General features: G+C 43.0%; 1 protein-coding gene across 1 annotated transcript in view; it reads left to right on the top strand.

The window, feature by feature from the left end:
- Positions 1–25,824, top strand: part of C1QTNF7 (C1q and TNF related 7) — a 38,789-nt gene that overhangs the window by 11,187 nt on the left and 1,778 nt on the right. The window contains exons 2-3 of the mRNA XM_033060620.1: positions 24,504–24,702; positions 25,576–25,821. Of these exons, the coding sequence (XP_032916511.1) occupies positions 25,584–25,821 (238 nt within the window). The 5' untranslated portion in view covers positions 24,504–24,702; positions 25,576–25,583. The remainder of the gene's footprint in view (positions 1–24,503; positions 24,703–25,575; positions 25,822–25,824) is intronic.

Genomic DNA, 25,824 nt, shown 5'->3' with positions numbered 1-25,824 from the left:
ATAACACTTTAAGGAGTTTTCCAGTACTGGACTCTCACTCTTTTTCATCAGAAATGAGTATAAGAAAACCCAGCATAAAATACAACATGGTCTGTCCTACCACCTTCCAAAAGTTTTAAAAACTGCACAAGAAGAGGTGACTGTGGCTGCTCAGCAGTGGGATCTTGGTTAAAGTGAGTCTTGGTTAAAGAGCACATTTTTTAGAAGATAAGCTAAAAGCAGATTATACTATATAAGTTTTGTTCCTACTAACATTTCCCACTTTCTCTGAACTCTTCAGGAGCTTATAAGCAGGAAGCTGCCAGCAGTGCTGCCTTTTGTCAATACAATGGCTTCTCACGTGTCTGTCAGCTGCTTAGCTCTGCTCTGAGCAACAAAAGCAGTGTCTCTGCCTCTGAAGGCAGTGCAAGGCAATGCCTCCCCAAGCGAACAACCAAGTGATGAACACTGGAAGAAGAATTTGTTCATCTGGGCTCACATGGACCCACTTGCAGCAGGCTGGAGGCCCAGTCATTGCCATGAGCTGGGTGGCAGTGGGTCTCAGCCACAGTGGAAAAGGGAAAGTTTCTAGGAAGAGGAATAGACAAGGAAGGGGAAGGAGAAGTAAGAGATGTGGGAGCAAGAATTCAAGAAGGTTCCAAAGGAATGGTGAGCTAAAAAAGGCTAGAAAGGCATGGCTGTTTTGGTACTGAAATCTAAGGAAAATGAGGATACAGCCCGTACCCATAGCACTGGGTGCCTGGCCAAGCTGTGAGGTGTGAGAGTGTTAACCCTTCTGGAATTAATTCAGGACATTCCAGTGCTTGAATTCACACAGCAAAAATAAACCTTGTGCCAGGCTTTTTGCCTACGGGGCTTATGCTCTGCTTTTTTGATTCAATCATTTAGGAATGCAAAGCTCTTCTACCAGCTCTGGGCTTTAACAGCATCTTTGCTTTGCCATTACCAGACTGTTGCTGACAGTGGAGCAAATCCACAGCAATGAAATTCATGGCAAAAAGGTCTATGTCTGCCTGCAGCTGCTCAGTCATGCTGCTTTTGTGGGGTCTGATTCACATTTGGACTGTGCTTTCCCTCTTGTGAGTCTTACCCACCACACTCTTCCTAGGCACTACTGCGTGTCCACTCGTGCAGCAGGGCAATATTGAGTCTGCTCCACAGATGCCCAGTTAAGGCTGAGTGTTTACTGTGAAATAAGATAAATTAACCACTTGTACATGAGATTCCTGGGTGTTTCACTGGTGGGGAGAAGGAGGCTTTGCCATCTCCAGCCTGCTCTCTTTGTATGCATTGTCACACTAAAACACAGCAAGGTGAGAGCTGGACAGAAGAACTCGGAGGCAGGCAAATGGGGCTTGGCCAGGGTAGGACTTGTTTTTTGTAGTTCTGAGCAGTAGTTCCTGCTTCTGCCACTTCATTTACCCCAGTTCCTGGCCCTCAGAGTTTCCAATAAGAGTTCCTTCTCATTTCATGTCCGACTCTATCCCACTCCTTACTTTCAAGCTGACCATGATCAAATACTTTCATGTCAGTTCCCACAACCCCAGGCATTCCTTCGGGTGGCAGATGTCTTCAGATTTCAGAGCTGTACTTCCTCTGCTCCCCAGACCTACCAGTTAATTTTTCCTGGGATCCTTGAGGCTGGCAGTACTCTGTAACTCTCAGACTGAGAGGTGGTCTACTAAGAAGGTACATGAGGAAAAACATTGTGGTGTTATTTTTTTTATCCTATTAAAAAACAGAGAAGATGCAGTGAGCATGATGTTTTTGTTGATTTATTTATGAGCAGCTCCTATTCAAAGGAGTGTAAGAGAGAATCAAGGAACATGGACCAATTTCTGTTTGGCTACCTCTTGAAAAACTGGAAATGACTGGAAATGACTGGAAATAACTGTGATATAGCCTGATGATTTCCTCTGGATTTACACCAGTGCCAATGAGAACATAGTTGAGTCCACTGATTTTACATTACATCCCAATGGACATGGACAATGGACAATATATGCAGTGTGTTAAAACCTATCTGAATGCTGATTAGGAGTTCAATAACAAGAGCATTTAGTGAGGACTATTTCAAAATGCATTTTCTTGCTTTACTACTTCAATACACTCCCTTTTGGTCTTCTGTGATTATTGCTGTATTTGTTGAGCACCTTGGCTATAAAAATTGCCAGCAAGTACAAAGTTGTTAGTGAACTTTGTGAAGTATTCCACACTTCTCATTTTATTTTTCATAGTATTTTGCTGTCAGCTTAGACTTTCTGAGTCTTGTCTTTTAACTCCAGAATGCATTACTGTATTTGGAAATAATTTACATAGAGTTTGGAAAAAAAAAAATTTGTAACACCCAAAAATAATGCCATGAACCAAAATTCATTTTATCCATCTCCTTTATGAAAAGGATATTTTATCCTGTTTTAAGAAATGTTGATAATAATTATTGGATCTCTGCATTGACCTTGTTAGCACCATCCAGGATGGTATTTAAAAACTGTTAAGGAAAACTGTTTCACTTAAAGATCAGTTGCATAGCAATTTTTGTAGCAAACTCAAATAGAAAAATGTTCTAGTCTATTCTTAGGCTCTATCCAATTCTACTCATGCCATTAAAGATGATTCATAAAATACTGCACATCTGATCCAAGTCAGCTTCTGTCCTTAGAGCTTGCATAATCCTATAAACCACACCAGTGCCCATACATCACTTGATCCACATCACTACCCCCACTTAGTGATGCATTGCAAAATGTGCAATGTACTTGAAGTCGATGACCCTTTCACCTAAAAAAAAAAAAAGGTGCTTGTGCTCTCAGTCATAGGAGTAGAAAGCAGAACAATAGGATTACAGCATGAATCCTCCATGGAGCTGGACGTAACAGGAGCTACACCTTGCATTGAAGATTTCATGAGTCTTCTCCAATTTATTTTCATCTCTGTAATATGCTGATGTGTTGGCTTTACAGTGTAGCATGCTGCCAGAGCATTGCAACAACTGCACTCAATGCCAGATGCTAAAAAAGCTTCTTGAAATATTACTAAATAAGGTATTGTGAATGTTCTTCATGGGAAAAATAAGTCCATTCCCTGAGCAGCAAGAATAAGGACATCTCTCAAGTCTAATAGCTGTTTGTCAAGTGCTTGTGCTTCTTTATGGTGTTTTCCTTCCCTTTCATTTAATTTCTCCAACTTTCAATCCCATTTTGATAATTTTGTTAAACTAAAATAATCTATAATTTACTATTGCTCTATTATTGCTTGAGATGCATCTTGATCCATTTAGAGAGTAGCAACATACCAAGATTTCAGTATATTAAAAAATCCCAGTATCTGAAAATTAGTTGTTTGGAAGAAAATGGTGCTAAAAGTCAGTACTGTTGCTGAGTGTGTTACCATATTTCCCATATAAAGGGGATTTTTAGGATAATAAAACACTTTCTGCAGGTTTCCATGATGGCTAACTGCCTCATGCAGTCTCTGGCCAGGAGGAGCGCACTTGGTGAATGGGAGCAAGACCTGGCTATGAGGGAGGACAACCCATGGGTCCCAAAGGATTTTGATTATAATGCTAACACTCAAAGCTGGAACTCAAGACACTTTTTTCCACAGCAGGGTATTCAGCTCTGGGGATAATTAAATGGCAGCATAATTAAATGTCTGCATCAGTCTGACTCAGTCCACTCCGGAAGGGACCCTGCACCAGCCCTCAAGGCAGCACCAGGCTGTTCATGCTCCTTGTCTCCTTCCTGCCACATCTCCTCCACCCCAGCAGGCTCCTACAGAAGACCCAGGGGCCTTCTCAGCACTCCCCTGGTGTATGAGCACTGCAGATCTGTCCTGCCTGGGCTGGCAGGTTTCACAGCACGTGCTGGATGTGCTGGCCCTACACAAACACACTGAGGCACATCACTGCAGGGGACAGGGGCTGCCATACAGCCCCTCCTTCCCAAAGGGTGATGAATCTCAGGCACACAGACCCAGGCATAGGGGCACCACAGAAGAAGCACAGCAAGGAAGCAAGCTGATGAAATACCTCTCGATCTGCTGGTCCATGTGAAGGACTCCTGGGTACTCCTGAGCTTTGTGGTGCTTGCCATCACCTGGGCACAGTGTGGCTTCAGAGAGAAAACAGATAAACCCCTCCTGTCTAAAACATCTATCTGCTGCATTAGCTCTCCCACACATTGCAAAGATCCCTTTATTTACTGTTTAAAATCTTCAGTGGAAATTGAAAAGTCTCCAAGATCATCACTAAAATGTGCAGTGGAGACAAGCGGAAAAACTAAATTTATCACTGGAAAAACAAAGACAATACTCTTGTGAGTGGTTAGAAATCAGTTTGGCACTGCAGTGACAGCACTTCACTGTCTTCTTTTTTATATAAAAAGTGTTTTTCTCAGTTTTCTTCAAGTCCAATCAGTAGTCATTTGTTTTGTTGGGTTTGTATTGGTCTGACAGTTTTCATGTCTCTCCCATTCACAGCCTGATTTCTCAGTTTGCTAAAGGACAACTGATAAAACTCAGCTTCAGATAAACCAAAAATTACATTTATGCCATAAATACCCTCTGTGATTATGGGAAGACATGGTCAGTCTCTTTTCATTGGCAGTGAAATCAGCTTATGAAGTGTGCTTGAATATAATTGTTCTTTGTTTTCTCAGGGATATCATGCCAAATTATCTTTTTTTCAGTACTGTCCTTATCTGAACCTTTAAACCCCTTCTTTCTAAATTATGAAAAGTAGTTCCCTGTATACCCTGTAAAATCCCTTGTCTCTCCTTAGGGTATCCATATCCATATCTATATCCATACACTCAATAAAGAGAAAAGGAAATATGTCATCTCATGAGCACAACAGTCATACCAATTGCTGTGGTGAGATTTTCCCAGTTGCTAATGATTTACAATGGAATCCTTATGCTTTTCACTTGGCTCCTAATCGTGTTCAGGAATGTCTTGGTTTATGGTCTGGGCTATCAGAAACCATTATTTATCAGATTGCATACTTCAGTGGTAAAATCACCAAAGATCTTGATCCTGAGGATGTACAAGAGATGTTACAGAATCACAGAATGTAAAGTTAGAAGGGAGGTCCTCCAGTCCAACACCTCTGTTTAACCAGGATTCCCTAGAGCACATTATTCAGGATTGTGTCCAGACTTCTTTCAGGAGACTCTACAACCTCTCTGGGCAATCTGTTCTGGGACTCAGTCATTTGTACTGTACAGAAATTCTTCCTCATATTCAGGTGGAACTTCCTGGGCATCAGTCTCTGCCCATTGCCTCTTTCCCATTGCCTGGCAGCACAGAGCAGAGCCTGGCTCCATCCTCTGGCACCTCCCTTCAGATACTGACAGACACTGATGAGCTCCCCTCCCAGTTTTCTCTTCTCAAAACTGAACAGGCCCAGTGTCCTCAGCCTTTCCTCAGAAGAGAGATGCTCCAATCCCTTAACCATCTTTGTTTCCTTCCTCTGGACCTGCTTCAGGAGCAGCATGTGTCTCTTGTACTGAGAAGTCCAGCATCAGCTCCTTTCACAGAGCTGGTTACCTTTCACAGTGGCTGCAAAGCACTCCAATTAACTAGGAGCTTTAATTATGAATTAACAACCCAACCAGATACTGCACCAAAGCTTCCTTCCCTCAGCTGGATGGTGGGTGGGGGCCAGGTCATGTAAGTCACCATCCCTCAGCTCAGGCTATTTCTTTGACTCAGAGAGGGCTTTAGAGAGTAGCAGCGAGGCTGTTTTCAGTCAACATGAAATTTCCATTATGAATTACACTGCAAATACAACAACAACAAAGTGTTTCTTTCATTATGTTTTATATTTATCCATGCTCTATCATCATATTATAACCACCACAGTGTCTCAGCAATAGCAGGATGGTGCAGGATGGACAGACCACATCTTTCCCTTGCAAGTAGCTGACAATAATTGTGTTTTTCTTCTCTCTGTGCTTTATGAGTATTAATTAACTCCTCTGGTACCACTGCAGGGCAGGAAATCATTGCCCTCCATATGGAAATAGAGAAATGAAGAGGATTATGTGATTTGCCCAAAGCTAAAAAGGGAATTGTTATCAGCACTAGGATGAGAACTGATGATTTTTCTTAGTGCCTGGTCCTGTAATGCAATTAGCAGAGCAACCTCCCTTCCCCTCATCTTCTGCTGTGTTACCCTCCACCTCTGAATGGCACTGACTCCAGCAGTGCTTGATATTTGAAGCTGAATTTTGTTGTTAAGATTAATTTCCACCCAACAGGATGACTCCAGCCAACATTCTTGCATCTAAGAGAAACATTAAAATGTGCCTTTGAATTAAAGGGACATAAGGATCCCCTTTAACCGCAGCATGAGCCTGATGCCTAAGTAATTTTCCAGGAACAAGCTGATGCTACAGCAGCTTTTTTTGTGCCATCTAGTGGCTGCAGAAAATCTGATGCCAGCCTCTTCCCCAATGTGCCACTCAGCAGCAGTGCCACAGCAAATGCTACTCCTGCTCTGACAGCCCCTGCCCCACTTAGGGCTGCTTGTGCCTCTTTTGTTGCTCCTGTTGCTGCTGTTTCACTTGGATGGCTGTGAGCCGCTAAATCTCTGGAAAGTTGCAGTAAGGAGAGGTCTAAAGAAAGAGATGAGTAAATGGATATTCCCAAGACTGCTCTCAGCTTATGTATATGCTGTGTTTCTGTGGAATAGAGAACACTTCCTTCATGGCTTGGAGAGTGGGAAGGAAACTGTGGAGACTGAGGAAGCAACCAATATACACAGAATATTACTAATTTGTTTCCTTAGGAGAAAGACACAGCCAGGTGCCTTAGAGAAGGGAGCTGGCTGCTCCGCTGACCTGGACACCTCCAGGAAGGACAAGCAACTCTCAGAGAGGACCTCAGGGATGGGACTTAGACCTGGGGTTATTTTCAGCCATCTTTTTTATTAAATTCTCAAAAAAAACACAGATTGGGACTGATTTCTGCATATAGCCATGATCTTTAAAAGCACAATTAAAAGAAATAATTCTCTAGCAAGGGCAATGAGGAAGGACTGCACCATACATGCTTAATTAAAAACCGCCTCTGAGAATTAAGGAAAGCCAGACAGCACCATTTGCAATAGTGACATTTTTCGTACATTTTAGTGGAAGATGCATTTTGTAAGGGATTTAGGTTGCTTTTAATCTACCACATTTTTACTGAAAATAGTGAATAAATGTGATAGTTCCTAATGCAGATAGAGTTTAAGATAAAAAAAGCAATAAACAAAATGTGGTTGTCACAGTTGACCTTTGTGTTACACAGAAAGTCCAATACTATCTGCTGAGATAGTTTTGGCCCAGTGAAGCTAAGCAGCTCACCAGACTTGGTAAACATTTTTTCACATTTCGTCTGTACACACATTAACACATTTGGTAAAAATATAAGAGCTTGATGAGAAAAACTTCCGTGTTTGCATAGGACTGCCTTTGGCAATCCTTCAGCATCTCCACAGCCCTAGCTCAAGCCAATACCAAGACCTTGGTAAAAGAGCAGTGCCAAGACACTGAGTCCCTGCCCTTCTCCAAAACTCCTCACCCAGAGGCCATGCACCACAACCAGCAGTGGGACAGGTTGCTGCTCCCATCCCAGCCTAGGAAAGCTGCAAATAAATGCTCCTCCAGATCCAGCTGTGCCAAGCCCAGCTTGTCCCCTGTGTTCCCACACTGTCCCCTGGCTAGCTGGGGCTCCCCACTCCCTGACAGACACAATGAACCAGAGTGACAGGAGCCAGGAGACACGTCTGGAGCACTCAGCAGAGCTGACTGTGGCCCAGGAGGCAGCTTGGGCAGGCAGGTAGTGACCTGTCCTGTCCCCACCCCAAGTGCATGTCTGCACCCTGTTCAAGCTGAAGAGGATCTGGCATGGCTGTGCCAGCAGCGCTGCAAGGGCAATAACCTCCAGCAGTGTGCCTTGTAATCTTCATCTGGCACAGCTCTCTACAAATAGAACATCTGTCCACAGCCTAAAGAGATGTTTCAAAACTGATTTAATTAGACCAGCACAAGCACCCATCTGGATACTTTAAGCTCTTTGGCTCCCATTCACCTAGCAGACAAAGGGAATGGATAAAAATCGTTTTCACCTGCCCCAGTTGCAAAGTGGTCAAAAGTAAGGGATGATAAATTAGCCATGCCAGAATCCTAACTGTTGACAGATACACCTGGTGAATCCCAATGAGTGGAAGTTGCCTGATCCTTTATGAAGTTTCCACCTGAGATCTCGTGCTCAAGGTGACCACATCTGCAGAAGGGGCAGTGGGGGAAGGTGTGCTTGCAGCCATGCAAAGCCCAGAGCTCAGCTGATTCTGGTGGGACCAACGAGATCAGCAATGGGTTACATTGCACTGTGCCTCAGTCACCCACCTACCACATGGTAGCCTTCCCTTACCCTTCTGCCTCTTACTTTCCCCTGCACAACAGTACTGGATAGCAAAGAATGCTAATGATTTAATGCAATGTCAGATGGTATGGAAGGGGCAAATCTACAAACTAAGGGAGCCCCAGCAGAATGGCAGCAACAAACTGAGGAGGGAGAGTTACATTTTAAATTAGTACACAGGTTTTTGCAGTGAGAGACTGACTATATCCTCAGTTTGTATAACTCCTTACTCCAGCTTGGGCCAAATAAAAATAAACTGGCTGATTCTAGATTAATTAAAATGTCAACAAAGGATCTGGCATTCATCTAACAAATTATTTGAAGATAAACAAAAGCAATTTTGTGCATAAATGTTAGAAAAATATATTGTACAGTTTAAAAGAAGAAAAAAAATCACCTTTCAGATCTGAAAGCATCATTGCTTTTTCAGCACTATTTTGAGGCTGAAGATAACCCAGGTTGCTATTAGAGTCTTTTCTACACTCTTAATAAAAGGCTACAGTTTACACTAGTTGTAATGTACCTCATGCTTACTAGCTAAATCCTCTTTAAGAAAAAAGCAATTGGAATTTTAACTAGTTACAGATGGTAGAGACAAAATTGGTCTTTGCAAATCTGTGTTTAAAATAGGATTTTCATGGAAAGGACTGTTTATATTTGCTAATATTATCCAGTCTGTCTATTTGTAAACAGGAGTCAAAGGTTTACAAGCTCTAGCCTGTGATAAAAGTAAACCAGAATGAGGGAAGATCATGAGCAGTGAAATCCCCTGTTACACTGTTATCCAACAGGAGAAAGACCAGACAGGCCAGAGCAAGAGGCAAGCAGTGAGCTGAAGGGAACAGATGCCCTTCAAAAAATTCCTGTTTTCATGGAGAGAACAGCATTGGTAACTCATCAAATGGTCTTTACTGGACTTCATGTGCCCTTGGCCTTTTTCTGGTTTTTAGACAGAGCAGGATAGTAAACAGGCATGTACACAGTCAGACACAGAGACCTCAGCATTCCTGGGACATGGTGCAAGTCCATGGGCAAGAGGGATGCTGCACCAAGCCTCCATCTGGCCTCTGCCCACGGTGATTTTAGCAGGTGAGAAGGCTGAGGAGCCTCAGCATGTCCTGCTGCTCCCTGGATGAGCCTGTCCACTGCCCACTCTTGGAACTCTTGGAGACCTGCACAACCTCTTGCTACATTCTCTGGCTGCGTTCACTTTTCCCTCTCAGGTTCCAAAAGCAAGCAGAGCTACTGCTCGTCTGCAGTCAGGAGACAGCAGTGTTGTGTCTGTGCCACACACTGCACACAGATCTTCCAGCTCCTCGTGCTTTGGGCCTGCAGCACACATCAACAAGGCTGAAACAAGGAAGGTTTAAAAAACTAGAAAAAAGAAAGCCCACAGCTTATAGATCAAACTGCAAACAACCTCTTTGGGTAATGGGATCCTTTTTTGGCCAAACCCACTCTATTTGCTAATAGTCAAGGGTGAGTCATTGCTGCCCCTCTCCACAGCCAAGGGTCTCTGGAGAGGAGGCTCTTTTGGCTGTGATTTCTTCTGTACAAGTGGTACCATCTGCACAGCAGCTCGGTTTCCAGGGCTCAGAAGAGAGAACATGTCTCCAGAAGCCCACAGCTGAAGGGAAGGCAGTGACAGTGCATGAAGTTTGGGGCTATGCCCTCCATCCTGTGGCCTTCCAACAGGTTCTTCCCCTGTGTCTGCTGGCTGCTGCATCCCTGCCAAGGTCTGAAGACAGACTCCAAACAGGGAGAAGTGACTATGACATCTGGGCTCACCACAACTTCAACATTCTCCACAACAAACACTCTACTTCAGCCAGATTTCTGGCAGGAAAAGCATTTCCATGTCTGAGATTTCCATTTAAGGACTTATCCCAACCATCTTTTAACTAAGCCAGCCACAGCATTACACAGAGGAAAGAAGCCTTCTCACTGTCACCTTCCTGCAACCACGCCACTTTTTGGACAGGTGCCCTTTTCTGTCCCATATGGGCATGGAGGAACGTAAGTTCTGGAGGAGCAGAAGTGCTCCTGGGCTTCTTTCACATGCCACTGTATCTCCCCTTTCCCTTCACCTTCAGCCTCGTGTCCAGCAATTAAAGCAAAAAAACCCAGGGGGATCCACATCCCAGCAGGCAGGGAACAAAAGGGGAAAGGATCTTTTCCAGCTCCAGGAGCCCAAAGGTCCAAATCTGTCCTGCTTGGGGAGCTCAGCAGTGTCAGGGATCCAGCAAGGAGAGGGGAGCTCTGTGCTGGCCAGCACAGGAGGAGCAGAGGGAAAGCCCCCTGGCAGCAGTGGCAGTGTCACCACACTGTGACCCAGCCAGCAGTGTGGCTGTGACATGCAGTCACCAGACACACCGCTGGGTACAGCTGGCTACTCGTGAGGAGCAAAACAAGGGCCTGAACAATCTGACAGTCTGAGGTTAAAACAGATAAATAAACAAACTGGGTTTGGAATAATAATGAGACACATCTGTATTAAGAAATCATGATTGTTTTGTTAGAAGTGTGCCAATGAAAGCAGTATTTTATAGAGTATTTGAAGGACTGTCCTCTGAGCTTTTTGTAGCTAGCACATAGTTTATGCAGTTTTGATGGACTCAAAGGGATTTTTTTCTTCCTATAAGAGGACTGATGTCACCTAGAAAACTATTATATATACAGTAATTTCACGAATACAAGCCGCAGTAATTAGACAAAAATTTTGGTGGAAACCCGGAAGTGCGGCTAATATTTGGGTGCGGCTAATCTATGAACAAAAATGTGATATCTGCCCTTACCTAGTATCATACCAGTCCAGTCCCGAGCCGAAACAGTTTGAAATCCATGGTTTCCCATTGTTCCGACGATGAACCAATCAGAGAACAGCTTATTGCCTGCCTGTGGATGGCGGCGTTACTGAGGGGCGGGGGTTGTTATCGGGGTGAGTTACCTCGGCGAGTTACCTCGGCAGTTCGATAAAAGTGTGTGATATTTCTCTGTACTTTTTAAAGTGTTTTCAGTCTTGTGCGGCTACGGGGCTGGCTGGGCTCGCAGGGAGAGGGTTGGGGGAGCCTCTCTCCCCGCAGGGAGAGGGATGAAGTGGGCGATCGGCTCACAGGGAGAGGGCTGGGGGAGCCGCTCAGCCCGCAGGGAGAGGGGTAGAACGGCCACTCGGCTCACAGGGAGAGGGCTACAACGGCCACTTGCCCCGCGGGGCTGCGAGGGCCAGAGCGGCCGCTCCTGTGCCAGCACGGAGATGTGGCTCCGCTCGGAGCTCAGCTGCCTGCCCGCGTGGCTGAGCGGCTGTTTAAAGGCAACGCGGATCCATTGGGAATGCTCGCAAAATGACCACACTATTGTTCCTGTCTTTTTCGGCTTGTAAATAAAGGGTGTGTCTTTTTTCACTTGGAAACAATGTTTCCAAGGTCGGTAGTAAGCCAGTAAGCCCCGGCGATCCCGCAATTGTGTTACTAAATGACGACTTTGTTAAAGTTCGCGGCGAACTAAAGTGCGGCTAATATTCCGGGTGCAGCTTATTTATTGACAAAGACAACAATGTTGCCAACACACCGGATATGCGGCTTATACTACGTGCGGCTTGTATTCGTGAATTTACTGTACTACTTTCTTTGGCTTTTAAGTCTAGCAGAATGACAATCACTACAATGGGCAGAGGCCAAATCATGCAATTCAGGCAGCTGCATTTTTTGCAGCTGTATTTCTGTATTTTTGCTAGAGATGTTGGGTTTATGCTGACCTGAGGACATAACATGAAAACTGCTCTTGTGTGTCATTCAGAATCTTGCTTACTAATGTTAATACACTACAGGAAAACAGTTCTTACAATTTGGTGGACCATATAACAACTGGAATTTTTAATTGTAAATTTATAATACTCAACAAAGAAAAAACTGTGGCTATCATAATGTTACTACCTTTCTGAGAAGGATAACATACTAATGAGCAGATTAATCACTGTCTTTTAAAGCAAGAAATAGAAGGAACAAAATGAAATTATTAATTTAAAAGATTCAAGGGGGACAAAAAAGTTTAAGGGAAACAAATGCATTCTGTGCATAATTAATTTAACAAATTTACCACTTATGAGAAAATGTTGTAAAAAGCCAGGGTTTAAGCTCCTTCCAAGTTTATGGACAAAGAGTCCAACAAGGCTGACAAGAAAGCAAGGACTCAGTGTCTGAGTTTGGAAGAGCTCAGTGCAGAGGAAGCAGGCAGATAACCTCGTGGAAAGCTCTGTGCTGCCCCAATCCCTGTCCCTGCTGCAGGACACTGCCCCAGACAGGGTACAGGGCTAGAAGGGCTTCTGATCATATTTACCAGAGTCCTTCATAGGTAACACTCATCCCAAAACACAGACACTACTAAATGACAGTTATGATCATTGCCCCAAGAGAACAAGTTGGGACACCAATTAATTTTATTGAGAAGGAACAGCAGTGGCTTATGAACTTCCGCAGAGACCCAGTTTCCGGCATTAACAAAATAAGCAGAATAGATAAAAACCATAAAAAGAGCAGTTATGCCAAGAAAATTGTCTCCAAATGAAGTGTTTTGATATTCTTTCCCATGAGCTGATAAATTTATGAGACCTATTTTTTTTTAGCTTTAGAGTGTGTACAAATATATCTATTTGAACAGACGTACATTCAAACTTTTCCAAAGACAGAGGAAAAAGAAGACTCATAAGAAATTACAGCATCTCACAGGTAGAAAAGGAGAATTCTAAGCAGGAAAGACATGTCTTTTTCACATAGGAGAGTTTTCAATTGCAATTACCTGTCTAAGACAGGGTAATTTAAGAAATAAACAAAATCACAAATATCAAACTAGAACTTTCTGCAGTGCCCAATGAAGACAACTAAAACAAAGATAAAACCAACAAAACAGCTTATTGCAAGTCAGCTAACTGTTTATCAGCCAGAAACAAATCTAAATACTTTGTCATTTAGGCCATCCAAGAATAGATCTGAATTAAAGAAAATTAATTCCATCAGTCAAAGCCAAAGAGAAAAAAAAAAAACCTTAATAATATATTTTGCATAAAATGTATCCACCACACTCCAGGATACTGAAGAAAAGCTAAGAGAAAGCAGGACTCCTTTGGCTGGTAAATGTAAGGATATATATGTGCATACACACATGTACACATACACTTATTTTTCTGTGACAAGAATATGCCCTGGCTGAGGGAAAAGTGACTGCCTGATTGATCTGCCTGATTATAAAAAAATTATAATAAATTTTTTCAGTTTTACATCTTGATTCCATGCCATAAAACTTAAATAGAAAGAAAGAAAGGTCATTTAAACCAAGGCAAGAGAAAGCTTCTCCATGTTTTATGTATTTCAACTTTATTTGCAAGTCAATATGTTCGGAATCTCTGCAGGTTTCCATTAAAGTGGAAATTGCAAAACCTTTTACCCTGATGGAAATTTGAAGCTGATATGCTCTAAGCCCTACATGACTCCTCTTTTTAATATATATTTTATTTGTATTAACAATTATGTAAGGAAATTTCTGGGGACAGATCATTAGGAGTGATTCTGGCATACTGCTTGTCTCAAACTTGCCAAAATTTCTTAAGAAATAAATTTAAATCAAGGTCACTGTTTAAAATACAAAAAGGCTCATGGCAGTCTGCTGCCATGGAGTTGCAACTGCAAAATAACACAGAGTTTATTGTCATCGTTGTAAATTATATCTGGAGATACTTAATACTCCAGGCACTACAATAACAGAGAATTTTATTCACTGATTATGGAATTGTGAAGAGGGTTCTCTACAATCACTTCTCTTTGTAAGAAATATATGTATTTTGGCACAACCCAGCACATTCCACTACCTGGGGCTGTGTTTGCTCTGCAGCTGCACCCCAAGACTGTGTGAGCCCTGGATACGACTGTGTGCTGTGTGTCCTGTGTGCTCCTTCCCCAAGGGAAGCCTGTGATGCTGTGTCTGGACAAGCCAGCTGGTACCCCTGGGCACAGGGCACCACTCATATCCTGGGGTGCCCCAATGGACCCCCCTGGCTGTGCACACTAATGCTGCTGTGGGGGTCAGATGCTCCAGCTGGGCTTTTCTAGTGGCATCTCAATCAATGAGGAGAAGACCAGCTGGACATCCTACGGTGACTCTAACACTCTGTGATTCAAGGTTAGGTGGAACTTGTTGACAGACTGAGATCAGGGGAAATTAAAGTGAAAATGAGATTTAACTGGCTGCTAAACACTCTGTGACCTTCAGACCATCTGGGAATGCCCACTTACGTCCCATGGAGACTGTGCTGAAATCACATCCCACCACATGCAAAGGACAGCCTGCTCCTTACCAGACAAAGGCCAGACTTTGCTACTGAAGAGTGGCATGTTGACTGACAGCTGCAGCTTTTTGTGCTATTCCCTGGAGGAACCCAAAGAAACAAACACTTCCCAGACAGGACGGATTTCAAAAGAAACCTGACCAATTATTGTCACACAGACTTAAGTGAGAAAACACCTTCTGTCAGAAATAACCAGTTATCAGATGCTAGACCTCATCTGCACTGTAATGAAAAAAAACCCAAGAATTATGCTGACTTCATCCATTTTAATCTCCCATGAGAGAATTGATTTGAAATACAAAATGACACTTCACAATTACTTAAGAAAAGTAAAATCTGAAAAGTGCTCTTGAAATTACCTGCTTTGACATCAACAGACAATATTACATCTGATATTATTGATGTTGTTACTTTATTGGTAAAGAAATAATATCATGCAAGATTAAATAATTGCCATGCAATAGACATTTCTGATCGAGGAACAGAAATTAGATCTCCTGAAAGAAAACTCTGTCCTCTGTTTTCTTTCTTCCTCTCTGTGAATTTGATCAAATGACACTAATAAAAGAGAGATTTGCATTTGATTTCAGTACATACAGAAGCAGGCAGATAAATTACTATGTGTATCAAATTGAAGTTATTATATCACAAGAAAAACTGTCATTCTTTTACATGAATTTTTATCAGAGGAATTTGTGTCAGAAAAATTTGTGGCAAACAAAAAAAGACAAACTCCTCTCTCCTCTCCTCTCCTCTCCTCTCCTCTCCTCTCCTCTCCTCTCCTCTCCTCTCCTCTCCTCTCCTCTCCTCTCCTCTCCTCTCCTCTCCTCTCCTCTCCTCTCCTCTCCTCTCCTCTCCTCTCCTCTCCTCTCCTCTCCTCTCCTCTCCTCTCCTCTCCTCTCCTCTCCTCTCCTCTCCTCTCCTCTCCTCTCCTCTCCTCTCCTCTCCTCTCCTCTCCTCTCCAATATGTGTCAGGACATATTATGATTAGGATATATAATAGTCTATAGTAGTTAACCAAACAGATGTATAGACCCTCCAGAATTCTAACAGCATGAGATTTTAGCTTTCAAGGTTTGTACAATGGATAACACCTCCATTTTCTTCATAAGCTTTTTACTTGAAAATTTACAACTGCCTTCCTGAATTGTCCAAATCAGAAACACAGAAGAAAAAAAATTTTCAGTGTTATTTCAACATGAAAGAGCTCTTAAAACATATTTTAGATTTTTACAATGTGTTGTGAGAACAATCCAAATTTTTTTTCAAATAAGCAAGTTTGACACTTCACAGTACATGGCAATTCATGTATTAAACAAGCTCTAAACAAGCTGGACTGAGATTCTACAAATCCAAACAGTCCAATGTACAAATGGTTCTCATTAGAAGACAGATGAAAGCAAGACAAAATTTTGAAGGACACAGGTTACCTACGTGGCTCAGTGACTGCTTCAGTGGGGAGAGGCATAAAGATCCATGCAGAATTAAACAAACATTTGAATGCCTTGTGCTGAAAACTATTAATTCCATACATGTAGACTGAATTTATGCTGCCAGACTGGGGTCACAATGCTGTCTTCATCTTTGAATAAGTACAACCTGCAGCCTCCCGGAGCCCTTGAGGGCACTGACATTCCTGAAATCCCTGCCAGCCTCTCCAGGGGTGTCCTGTTACCCTGCCCATGGTCCAGGAGCCCATTTCAGCCCAGCTGAGCCCATTCACAAGCTGATATTCTGGTCTGGCCTCGGATGCCATAGCTGCCTCTGGCCATGTCCAGGCTGCCCTGGTCCCTGCTGGGATGGGCTCTGGATGGAGAGATCCTGCCTGGCTGCCCTGTTCCCTGTGAGTTCCATCAGTCCCAGGGAACAGCCAGCCCTTGCCCAACACAAAAACCTCCACAAGATATGAAGCTGTAGAACATCAGCCTAATCAAGCAGAAATGCAGTCCTGAGTGAGTTCTGGGTACCAGTCAGATACTGAGGAGATACCAAGGTAGGCTTGGGTGGAGATGGCACTCCTGGCAAGGCTGCTGGGAGAGAGGATGCATTGTCCCTTCTGCTTTTCTGTGGACACAGAAATCTTTGTTTCAGTAAGAAAATATCAAACCACACAGAATTTAAATGGAATTTCATTTCACAGCTCCAAAATGTTTAGAGCTGTCTTTCTAATGTGCATGCCCTTCTGTCTCACATAGAGGTCAACCTCACTGAAAAGATTTGATTTGATCAGGAAGAAGCATACTTTAAAAACCTGTTATTACCCAAAAGCAGACATTACATAAATTTTATTCTATTTTTATATCTTCCTGGCTCCAGTCTCCTGAATCTGACATTAACCATAACAATTGCACATGTGACTAAACCAGGCCAAATTCTCCTTTTTCTGTTCCAATATAAACATGGAAGTAATACTGTTGAAGTAATAGCTTTGAGGAAGACTCCCTCCACAAGAACAGGACTTTTCTCAGAACAGCCAGAGTCAGGAAAGCATGCTGATTTTGAAGCCAGGTTTTTACTGACAAGCTGGAGCAGTAAAGTGGAGACCACCAGGGTTGATGTGAGAGCCTGGCAGTCCCACAGGCTGAGGACACAAGCCAGTGTTGGTGGCATTTTGAAAAGCACAGGAGGCTTCAAAGCTGTCATGCCATTTCAAAATGCCTTAGGCTTTCAGAAGTTCAAACACCACTCATTTACAGCAAAACCTCAGCATTAAATGCATTTATCATTTGTGCTGAGACACAGCCACTCACACCTCTGCGAGATTCAGATTCACTGTCACAGCCTCTCTCTTATGTTTGATTTCAGTTTCTTGTTGAAGCTCTATCTTTGCTGCTCTTGACCAAGCCAACATTACACCAAGGGTCAGAAGATGATCCTTGCAGCTCACTCTGGGCAGTGAACACTGCAGTGCCCTGTGGATGTGGTCCTGCAAGAAAGCTGCCACTGATATGGCCACAGGTTGTTCAGGCACTGTGAGCTGTGCACAGCCTGGGTCTCACATTGCTGTCCTGAGCAACTGTGTGGCCCAGGTAGGCAAAACTTCCAGTTTTCCTCCTGGAAAAGCTAACAGCTTGGTGTGTTGCAAGCATACCTTCTGTATATCTCAAAGCATTCCCATCTTAGCTATGATGGTTTTTGAAAAAATGTACTCATGTCAAGCCATGGACAGATATCCTTTTCCATTTACAGCAGAACTGGGACAAGAGACTGCCACTCAGCTGAACAGGGCTGCTCCCTGCCCCACTGCTCCTCTGTCAGAGAAGCTTATGGGCACCTTCCCCAACTTAAGCCTTTCAACTGCTTAACTGCTCCTTTGGTCTCTGCCTAGTTCAATGCAGAATGTAGTCCCTAGCTGGATGCCTACTTTTCCACAGTTCCCAGAAAGGCACAGTGCCAGGGTGATATCATTTGATGAACTTCCAGAAGAAAACAAAGTGCTGGGGGAGGAGCGTCCTTTTGAGGGTCTGGAAGCTTTTTTCTCTTCACATTTTATTTCTTACATGGTGAATACCATTCTTTGGTGCCATATGCTGTACCAAGGGAGCAACTGGGTGAAGGAGAATCCATCTTCAGAGATGTCCATGATCTAATAAATAACATTTACCTTGAGGGCATGAGAATTAAGCCATGCCCAGGGACTACAGGATAGTCAGGTATATATCCAGTGAAATTCCCATAGTAGCTCTTGCTTTGCTGGCTGCCCCCATCAGTCACTCCTGTGAAAATGATTGCTCTCACAAGGGGAGCTCTCTGTGGTCTTCTGCTCACAAAGTCCAGGAGGGAACATAAGGAAGCACAAGGCAGGGGAAGTCTGTCCCCATGACTTGTGGAAAAGATCTGTGACTTTTGTTTTTGTTTGTCCCCACGTGCCTTGCAGTTTGAAATTTTAGTTTTGTACTCTGTTTTTCCTCTTTCCACACCATCAAAAATGGTTTACCCAGCCTCTTTTTTATTTCTCTTCTATCATCACAAGGTTGGCAAGGCAGAATGATCTAAAACAGGAGATGGAAATTTTCCTGGTAAGGGCTGGAGAGGAACCAAGAGGAGGAAGCCTGCTTGAACTGAAAGACATTTCACAGGAGATGGGCACACCACTCTAGGCATCTATCCACATCTTTAGATGCCTACATGCTTCCATATGCTGTATTCCAGTCCAGATTTGTAACTAACCCTTCAAATTCTAGGTCACCCCTGAAGATAGCTTCTAATTTATGGCTCCTGTCTCTTTTTCTTATTTTATTTTAAGAAAATAGAGAAAACATTTCAAATAAGCCTGTACCTGAGGTGTAGGGATGCTCATATCCTGAGTCTCCCAGTGTTAAACCTTGGCCATTTTTCTCTACACTGCAAGCAAACTTGTTATTGTCTCCATGTTACTTGCCAACTGTAAGCAACTGGCCTCACTTCTTGGCTTTCTGTCAAAACAAATTCTGTCAGGTTATATTTATTTGTGTGTTCTGGTACAGCTGGCAGTGAAACTGCTTTGCCTGCCAGCATTCTTGTTAAAATTCCCCCCAGCTGAGTCAAGCTATCTCACCAATACACACCTTGACCAGGCTCTCCAGCATTTTTCAGAAAAACAACCTTCCAAATAATGGGAATACCTGGAGAGACTATGTTTAAAGTCAGACACTGAGAAATAAAACTGATCTCACTCTTCTGATATTTTGAAAATCAAACATATTAGAATTCTGGCCTCGATTACAAGCACTCAATTTTTCATGGAGGCCTGAGACATGGTTGAAGGATCTGACTGCACTCAACATAGTTATGAAGAAGATTGTTCAAACATGACTGACTACAAACTTAAGTGTGTGAGACTGTTAAATGTCAGCACTGCTAATGAGGCCTTTAAGGATTGTTTTCTCAGAAATAATCTGAGCTAATGATCCTTCCCACTGGCTGATTGATTCCTTTGAGCATCATCAGCCATTCTGGTACTGGGAATCAGAAGTTCAGACTGCTCAAAAACTGTTGGGTCACTTTCCCCGTCTCAGACAAGGGAAACAAAACAGTGTAAAGCCATGTGAAGATTCTGGATTGTGTAGCTCACCCAAGCAGTGTGGCACTGGCCAGCTGTGACCTTGATTCATTAGAATAAGGTGTGGTGTTATAGGTGAAGCTCTGGAAGTTCAGCATAGCCCCCCCAATACAAAACAAGCTGGGAGATGTATAAAGCTGTGGCCAACTGAAGGTGGATGGTCACTGCAAAATCCTTGTAAAAAAAAAAATCATTAAGAATCATATTTTAATAGCATAAAAATCATACAGAGCAAAGAAACTGCTGAGTGTGGCATGCCAAACTATAAGCACTGCTTCTGAGACCTCGTAGAAAGGTAAGTGGTGGTGGCAGATTGAATGGCAGGTTTGAACCCTTCAGGCCTGTGGACACAGCTGACTTGTGGATCATGTTTGAAGAGGGAAAAGTCTGGCATAGCCAGTGAGGTTTCAAATGAATTGCTGAAGATGTCTCTCTTTCTCTGCTTCTCATCCTGACTTATTTTGTATTGGAAGTGAATTCAAAGCTAGCAAGGCAAGACAAAAGTAAGAATATAGACAGGGTAGCTTGTGACTAATAGCTACTGGCACTTGACCCAACTTTTGTTTATAACAGATTCATGGGAAATCTTCTAGGCATGTTTCAAAACAATGCTCATTAATAAACTTTAGAATTAGCCCTACATAGTTGAACAAGTAAGAAAGATTAGATCATATACCAGAAAGACTCAAAACTTGGAATTTCTTACAATCCCTTAATTTCTAAGTTTAAAAAAATGTTAATGACATAGTCTGTGTATATCAGTAATTAAGTGATATTTCCTAATGGTTTGATGATAAAGCCTCTGCTGAGCCCTGGCTTCAATGGGGATCTAACTTACAGAGTATGTACTCAAGGGAGATCATAGAATTATGGAATAGTTTGTGTTGGAAGAGACCTTTAAAACCCACCTAGTCCAACCCCACTGCAATCATCAGGCACGTCTTCAACTATATCACTTTGCTTAGAGCCCTGCTCAATGTGGCCTTGAATGTTTTCAGGGATGGGGCACTGACCAACCTCAGGACAACCTGTGCCAGTGTTTGCCATTATCATTATAAAAAAATTCTTCCTTCTATCTCTTTTAAAGCTACCCTATTTTAGTTTAAAGCCATATCCCCTTGTCCTACTGCAATAGGCCCTACTAAAAAATCTGTTGCCATCTTTCTCACAAGTATCACCTTTAAGTACTGACTGTCTCAGTGCACGTTCATAGGAGAGGTGCTCCAGACCTTTGATCATCTTTGTGGCCTCCTCTGAACCTGCTCCAGCATGTCCATGTCTTTCCTCGCTGAAGACCCCAGATTTGGACACAGCATTCCAGGTGGGATCTCACAAGAGTGGAGTAGAGAGGCATAAGCACCTCCCTTGTCCTGCTGGCCATGCTGCTTTTGATTCTGTAGATCTGTCACCTTAACAGACTTCAACAAGGTCCAGAAAAGCTTTTCGAATGTTTTTCCAGTACTAAATGAATGAGATGTCTTTAAGAACTCACTTGGAAAATCTGTTTCAGAAACCATTCTGAGCAACCTGGTCTAGTGAAAAGTGTCCCTGCCCACAGCAGGGAGACTGGAACTAGATGATGCTAAAGGTCCCTTCCAACACAGACATCCTATGATTCTGTGAGTAGAACTGATCAGCACGTCCATCATCTTCCAGTGAATGCCTTGATGCGCACTCTTGCTCTACCTAGTGGATTTGAAACCTATTGAAATGCCATTTCTTAAACATGGAATAACATTATTCTAACCCTGAGTTTACATAATTTTCATTATTATTTTTGGTGATGGCTATGATGAAGATGTCTGTTATTGTTCTGAAGAAGAATGCCATGTGCTTTTTCTGGCTTTCAGTTTTTGGAAAAAATACATTGAACTCCTCAAATGTTGTTTTTCTCTGGAGAAAAATCACTTGGCATATATTAATGACTGTTTCCTACCCCAGATTATGGACAAAAGTTTTTATCTTTGAAAAGGACAACCAGAAGCCAAGAACAAAGTGTTATTTATGATTCACGTTCTGCCTCCCAGTTAACTCTCTGCAAACAAATACTTTACTACAACATAGATGACTCCTGAGAAAGTGATCTGGGAACTCTACTATACCCTCTAACTTTAGAAATCCCTGTGAACTGAAATCTCTGATTTTGGCCCCTAAGTCAACCTGAAATTTCAAAAGCCATGGTCACGTGTTCTTTTTCCCTTTAATGTTTCAGTGGTGCTTTTAGGGCACTCACTGGGAAATAGGGGACATGGGTTCAATCAACAATGCACTTCCTTCCTTAGCCTGAGGAGATTTTTTTTTGCGTCTCTTTCCAAGAGACTGCAATAACAAACAGGCATCCCCCCTCCTTTTAAAATGACTATTGCTATGCACAAGGAAAGGCAAGAGTCCGAATTCAAAGGGCAAGAGAAGTCCTGATTCTCTTGCTTAATGTGTGGTTTCCAGAATGTCAGTTTTTGACTACCACTGTTGGAAGCAGCTTTCTGTGCTCCCCCAAGAATAAATTCAGGTCTGTAAACATCATCACCTGAACCATTATCATCATTTTTTCCCAAGCCCAGCCCTGTTTGCCTTGCTGCATTCTGACCACTCAGCTACACAGCCCCATCACTCCTTAACGCCCCCAGTACAGATGAAAGCTCTATACATTGTCCTCTACGCCTTCTCCTTCCCAAACTGGTCCTCCAAGCACAGTGCCCCAGCCACCTAAGGCACATCCCTATCTCAACAACCCCATTCCCCTCACCTTCCCCAAATGACATTTTTCCCATGGTCTTTTCAGAAATACATGTCCCAGACTAATTAATTTCCTGTAAGCACATGAGAAGAACAGCAGGGGAGGTCTGGGAGCTGGAGACAGCTTCACACATCAATAAGGTACTGGCCAGCCAGCGACAGGAGCAGCTGTGTGAAGGTCTTTACTCTGATTTGTAAAATACCCTTCACACAAGCAAAACTAGCAATTGTTGAGATTGTTTTTGCCTGACTTACATGCAACTCAGTGTGGGAACATCCAGCCTACTGATTCAGACTTTCATCTGGCAAAGGGCAGGATTTTTTTCCAGTCCTTGATCCTTAGGTCATGTCTGCTTCTTATCCATCAGCTTTGTGTAAAATGCATATGCAGCCTTAAGCATGAAGTCTCTCCAAGCTGTTCCCTCCTGGCTAAGTGTTTAAAGTTCTTCTTCTCTGCTGAGAGCTTTTTTGTGCCTGATTTAAGTCCTGTGAAAATCCATGAGCTTTATATGAGTTTGCTCAGTAGTACATCAGAGCGAACGTCACTGTGGAGTTTGCATTGTAGCTAACAACTGCCTTGGAGTTATCATTTGCTGCTCTGCTGTAATGCTCAGCATTCATATGCTAATCCATTTCTGGAGACTGCTGTGCCTGACTGTATGGTAAGGCTTTATCAAATGACAGCAAAATTAATAGTTTGGTTTCTGCCAATTTGATGCAAGATGTCTAAAATGAAAAGCAGAATATATATATCACTGAAGAGAATTTTGGAGCATTGTTTATTTCTCTCCAAATATAATATTTTCATCTCTTTTTTTCTGCATTACCACTGATACCATAATAGTTTCTAATTTTCCACTCTGTGAAATAAAAGATTCTTCATAAAGACTGTGTATGTGTACATGCATGTATATAAATATATGATGGTCTTTTTCCCTGCTGAATAGATCTGACCATGCTATTCATATACCAGTTGAAACATCATGAACTGCAAATAAATGTAATGGCTTGGGGGTTCTAAATAAATCAGTTAATGCCAATCAGTATCACCCAGGGGAGAATGACAACAACAATTTCTAGACTAAAAGGCTCTGCAGAGGGATCTGGACAGGCTGCATCAGTGGGCTGAGGCCGGTTGTGTGAGATTTAACAAGGTCAAGTGCCAGGTCCTGCAACCTCAGGCAGTGCTACAGGTTGGGGGCAGAGTGGCTGGAAATCTGCCCAGGGGAAAAGGACCTGGGGGTGCTGTTTGACAGCAGCTGAACATGAGCCAGAGTGTGCCCAAGTGACCAAGAAGGCCAATGGCACCTGGCTTATATCAGCAATGGTGTGGCCAGCAGGACCAGGGCAGTGACTGTCCCCCTGTACTGGGCACTGCTGAGGCCACACCTCAAATCCTGCGTTCAGCTCTGGAACCCCACTCAGGAAAGACACTGAGGTGCTTGGGCATGTCCGGGGAAGGGCAGCAGAGGTGATGAAGCGTCTGGAGATCCTATGAAAAGCAGCTGAGGGAGATGGGGGTGTTTAGCCTGGAGGTTTGGAGGAGTCTTTATCACTCTCTACAACTCCCTGAAAGGAGGTGGTAGCCAGGTGGGGCTCAGTCCCTTCTCCCAGGGAACAAGAGACAGGATGAAAGGAAATAATGTCAAGTTGTGTCACTGGAGGTTTAGAATGGCTAGCAGGAAAGCTTTCTTCAAAGAAAGGGTTGACTAGCATTGGAACAGGCTGCCCAGGAAAGCAGCAGTCACCATCCCTGGAAGTATTCAAGAAATGTGTGGATTTTGCATTGTTTTGTGATGAACATTGTGATGGTGTTAGGTGGATGGCTGGACTTGATAATCAAATCTTAAAGGTCTTTTTCCAGCCTTCATGGTTCTATGAGTCTATGATTCACTGTAAAAAAAAAAAAAAAAAAAAGACTGCATTTTACAGGTATTTTTTCTCAATCACCCATTCTATTCCTTCTTTTTCTCCCCACAGAAACCAGTGGATTCTGATTTCCTTGAATGCTGTAAAATAGTTCTGACAGAATGGACAGCTCCAATAAAAAAATCCACACAAGCTTTCTGAGAAGACAGCAAAGGAACTAGAGAAAACAGCTTGACTTGTAGGTTCCCACCTGACCCATGACTGACTCTCTGCTAATGCAGCACTAATTTAAAACACCGTTGTATATCAGGTACTGCAATTACTCAGCATGTCACTGTTTATACAGTTACTTTTCTTTAGTATCCCAATATACAGTGGGACAGAGAAATCTAATTTCCATCCAATAATTTAAGAAAACACCCAAATACTATATATAAGGATTTAACCAATTTTCTTTCAAGATATTGCAACACAGTTTACTGTATATGACAGCCCAAGCCAGGCTTTTAAAACTCAACCTGTTAGCAGTCCATTCACACTCCACATCCCCTGCAGGGCAGGGCAGCTGCCTGCTTCCACCTGACAGATTAGGGTGTTTATTTGTGCTCTTTCCAAGAGGCACTGGAGCTGTAGCTCTCTACCTGCCATCCTCCTGCAGCTTCAGCAAGTTTCTGCTGCAGTTATTTAAACTGGAGATTAATTTGCCACCAAAAGGGCAAATTTCAAAATGAAATGAAGGTGTAAGCTTTATCCTCACTACAGACACATGCCTCTAGCACAGACTAACTCCCTCCAGTAAGAGGACATTCATCTGTAAAGCTTATATAGGGCCCAAATGATGCCTGGAACAAAAATAAACTATGCAATCAAAGGTCTTTGCATTGAAAAAACCCAGAGCATTTTTTCATGTGTCAACATTTGGCCCCAAAAAAGCTGATATTCACCAGTTACACACTGTCAGTCTACAGCTACTTACTTGAAACACATACAGCAGCATGTACAGGGCCCAGAAAAAGCTCCAATCTGACAGACTTTCCTCCTTGCTTCCTACATGGTAATGCAGAAATTCCAGGATGAGGTCTACACCTCTACTTGTGCATCGTGCATCACAGTGCCACACTTATTTGCATATTCAGAGCCATTTGCATGTGACTAGAGTGTCATATTAATTTTTTTTTTCCAGATCTGAGGATGTTTGTGCTGCTGTACATTACAAGTTTTGCCATCTACACAAGTGAACAACCTCTTCAAAGCCAGGCCAAAGGAGAAAATTACTACACCAGATATATCTGCAGCATCCCAGGTTTGCCAGGCCCTGCGGGCCCCCCTGGAGCCAGCGGATCCCCGGGGCCACATGGACGCATTGGCCTTCCAGGGAGAGATGGCAGAGATGGCAGGAAGGGAGAAAAAGGTGAAAAAGGGAGTGCAGGTA

This window comes from Catharus ustulatus, chromosome 5, assembly GCF_009819885.2.
Source record: "Catharus ustulatus isolate bCatUst1 chromosome 5, bCatUst1.pri.v2, whole genome shotgun sequence".
In the NCBI taxonomy this organism is placed as follows: domain Eukaryota; kingdom Metazoa; phylum Chordata; class Aves; order Passeriformes; family Turdidae; genus Catharus; species Catharus ustulatus.
This window is presented reverse-complemented; position numbering and strand designations above follow the sequence as displayed.